General features: G+C 35.6%; 1 protein-coding gene across 1 annotated transcript in view; it reads right to left on the bottom strand.

Annotated features, from left to right (window-relative positions):
- Positions 1–494: 494 nt before the first annotated feature.
- The window catches only part of LOC134273702 (uncharacterized), an 8,398-nt gene continuing 5,413 nt past the window's right edge, over positions 495–3,479 (bottom strand). The window contains exon 3 of the mRNA XM_062755909.1: positions 495–645. Within this exon, the coding sequence (XP_062611893.1) occupies positions 548–645 (98 nt within the window). The 3' untranslated portion in view covers positions 495–547. The remainder of the gene's footprint in view (positions 646–3,479) is intronic.

Genomic DNA, 3,479 nt, shown 5'->3' with positions numbered 1-3,479 from the left:
ATTTATATAATATAATAAATATGGACTCAATGCACGGTCAATATGCATTTATAATGACCCAAGATGACAGATATTGACCTCAGATACATGAAGTATATCGACCTCGGGCTAGCGCCCTCGGTCTATATACTACATGTATCTTCGGCCAATATCTGTCATCCTGGGTCATTGTAAATGCATATTGACCTACATTGAGTCCATATTTGTATAATAAAATTAAATATTTGGAAATCATTTTTTCTATCATGAAAAGTAATACTAGGTTGATAACTTAGACAATAAGATTTACTTCATGTCTATACTCAAACAAGATGATTAAAGTTAGAAATATGTATCTCTTTCTTATTTCCCAGTATTTCCTGGGAAATACCAGTAATTCCTGGGAATTACTAGTATTTCTCACAGTCCTTGGAAATATTAGTATTTCCCACTTTTTTGCAATCCTTGTTGCCTTTTGATATCAGAGTACACATTATCAGATTGAAAAAAATTGAATTGTGACCCAAGTATTGTGATACCTAACATATTGTGGAGGGGGATTTCAACACTACTCAATTGATCTAATTCTTAAAAGGTATTGATTTACTACTAACAAGGATTTCTGGTCTCTTTCTAGCTTGATGTCATCATCAAAGGCAAGTTTAACTGTAAAGAAAAAAAAAGGCTTTAAAGTAAATAGTAAAAACACATTATATTTTCCATAATGCAATTAATAGCGAGTGCAATGATCGTTGTGAAGTGACGCTTGTCACTGCAAGCTCTTAAAGCAACGCCTGGGCGAAGACAAAATTCAAACTACTGCACATTCGTTCATCAGAATTTTTTCCTCAGCAACTCTGGACCCACAATGCACTTGTTAAAGTACCTTCTTAAGAGAATAGCAGCAAAAGTTCAACTAAGTTTACACGCCCTGATTTAATGGATAAATACTGAAGATATTAAATAGTACCGTATTTGGCCGAGTAAAATACGCATTGATGTAAAATACGCACCCCCCTTTTTGAGTCTGAAACTGGGGAAAAAAACGCAGTTTGGATGTATTATACGCAACAGATAAATTTACCAAGCAATGTTCTGAACTTTGAAAATCGCGGTAATTTGTTACGAAAATCGGCGCGAGGATTAAGTGTCAAAAATTTATGGAACACACTTTTTTAAAATGCACACTTTATAACTTTCTCTTAATCCTGACATTCCATATCGCGGCAATCTGAAGAAAATTATTTATTCATTTATTTCAACAAAGCACACGATAATGTTGCGTAAAAGTAGACAGAATTTTTTTAAGCAGAGTTACAGTGATTTTGAAATTATGCGTCGCCATATTCTTAGATGAAATAATTTTATTTCAACAAAGTAAGAGATATTTTTGAAAGTTTTAACAGTTGTCATATTTAATTTTGGTTCTAGGCAATCATGCTGAAAATTATGTTACAATACTTTAACAGGACACAAAATTGAAACATAAAAGTATTTATTTCATTAAGAAGACTACGATTTTACTCTTCTGAATCTTCGCGGATATCTGAATTTCTAAAGAGCACGAATAAATGATAACACTTAAGTTTTAGCATAATTCATATTTCATTTGTCAACTCTCAATCATTTAAACAAGAGGCCGATAAGTATAAGATAAGTTAAAATTACATTTAACAAGTGTTTAACTGTTTAATAATAGATAAATAATCAAAGCAATTAACAGGACAGTAAATAATCAGTCTGTAACTGTAAAAACATTGCTTTGGAGTTGGTAGACAATTAATTGCCCGGAGGGGTGTTGATAGGTAATTATCATTTGACCAGCGCACGTGTGTCACAACATTGGCTTCCTTTCATTGGGACGTATGGAGGGGTGTTTTAATGTTGCAGCAGATTTTCATTGAGTTATTCAAAACCTAAAATTAATTTTTATTTTATTGTATTTCATTAAACAAGAGGCCCATGGGCCACATCGCTCACCTGAGTAACTTGGGTGATGCAGATCTTTACCAGATTCCCCCTCTTGCTATACCAATCATGCCCAACAACCCCCTTCCCTTTTTTATTTAAAAACTTTAGAATCTACACTACCCAAGGATGCTTCCACATAAGTTTCAGCTTTCCTGGCCAAGTGGTTCTTGAGAAGAAGATTTTTAAAGATTTGTTCTATATATTTCTATGTAAAACTTGGATTCCCTATTGTGGCCCTGCCCTACTCCCGGGGGTCATGATTTTAACAATTTAATAACTACACTACCCAAGGATGCTTCCACATAAGTTTCAGCTTTCCTGGCCCAGTGGTTCTTGAAAAGAAGATTTTTAAAGATTTGTTCTATATATTTCTATGTAACACTTGGATTCCCTATTGTGGCCCCGCCCTACCCCCGGGGGTCATGATTTTAACAATTTAATATTTACACTACCCAAGGATGCTTCCACCTAAGTTTCAGCTTTCCTGGCCCAGTGGTTCTTGAGAAGAAGATTTTTAAAGATTTGTTCTATATATTTCTATGTAAAACTTGGATTCCCTATTGTGGCCCCGCCCTACCCCCGGGGGTCATGCTTTTAATAATTTAATATCTACACTACCTAAGGATGCTTCCACATAAGTTTCAGCTTTCCTGGCCAAGTGGTTCTTAAGAAGAAGATTTTTAAAGATTTGTTCTATATATTTCTATGTAAAACTTGGATTCCCTATTGTGGCCCCGCCCTACCCCCGGGGGTCATGATTTTAACAATTTAATATCTACACTACCCAAGGATGCTTCCACATAAGTTTCAGCTTTCCTGGCTCAGTGGTTCTTGAGAAAAGGATTTTTAAAGATTTGTTCTATACTTTTCTATGTAAAACTTGGATTCCCTATTGTAGCCCCGCCCTACCCCCGGGGGTCATGATTTTAACAATTTAATATCTACACTACCAAAGGATGCTTCCACATAAGTTTCAGCTTTCCTGGCCCAGTGGTTCTTGAGAAGAAGATTTTTAAAGATTTGTTCTATATATTTCTATGTAAAACTTGGATTCCCTATTGTGGCCCCGCCCTACCCCCGGGGGTCATGCTTTTAATAATTTAATATCTACACTACCTAAGGATGCTTCCACATAAGCTTCAGCTTTCCTGGCCAAGTGGTTCTTAAGAAGAAGATTTTTAAAGATTTCTTCTATATATTTCTATGTAAAACTTGGATTCCCTATTGTGGCCCCGCCCTACCCCCGGGGGTCATGATTTTAACAATTTAATATCTACACTACCCAAGGATGCTTCCACATAAGTTTCAGCTTTCCTGGCTCAGTGGTTCTTGAGAAAAAGATTTTTAAAGATTTGTTCTATATATTTCTATGTAAAACTTGGATTCCCTATTGTAGCCCCGCCCTACCCCCGGGGGTCATGATTTTAACAATTTGATATTTACACTACCAAAGGATGCTTCCACATAAGTTTCAGCTTTCCTGGCCCAGTGGTTCTTGAGAAGAAGATTTTTAAAGATTTGTTCTATAT

This window comes from Saccostrea cucullata, unplaced genomic scaffold (assembly GCF_032062105.1).
Source record: "Saccostrea cucullata isolate Sc308-1 unplaced genomic scaffold, CSIRO_AGI_Scuc_v1 ctg7625, whole genome shotgun sequence".
Taxonomy (NCBI): domain Eukaryota; kingdom Metazoa; phylum Mollusca; class Bivalvia; order Ostreida; family Ostreidae; genus Saccostrea; species Saccostrea cuccullata.
Note: the sequence above shows the minus strand (reverse complement) of the source record. Positions and strands in the feature narration are given on the sequence as shown.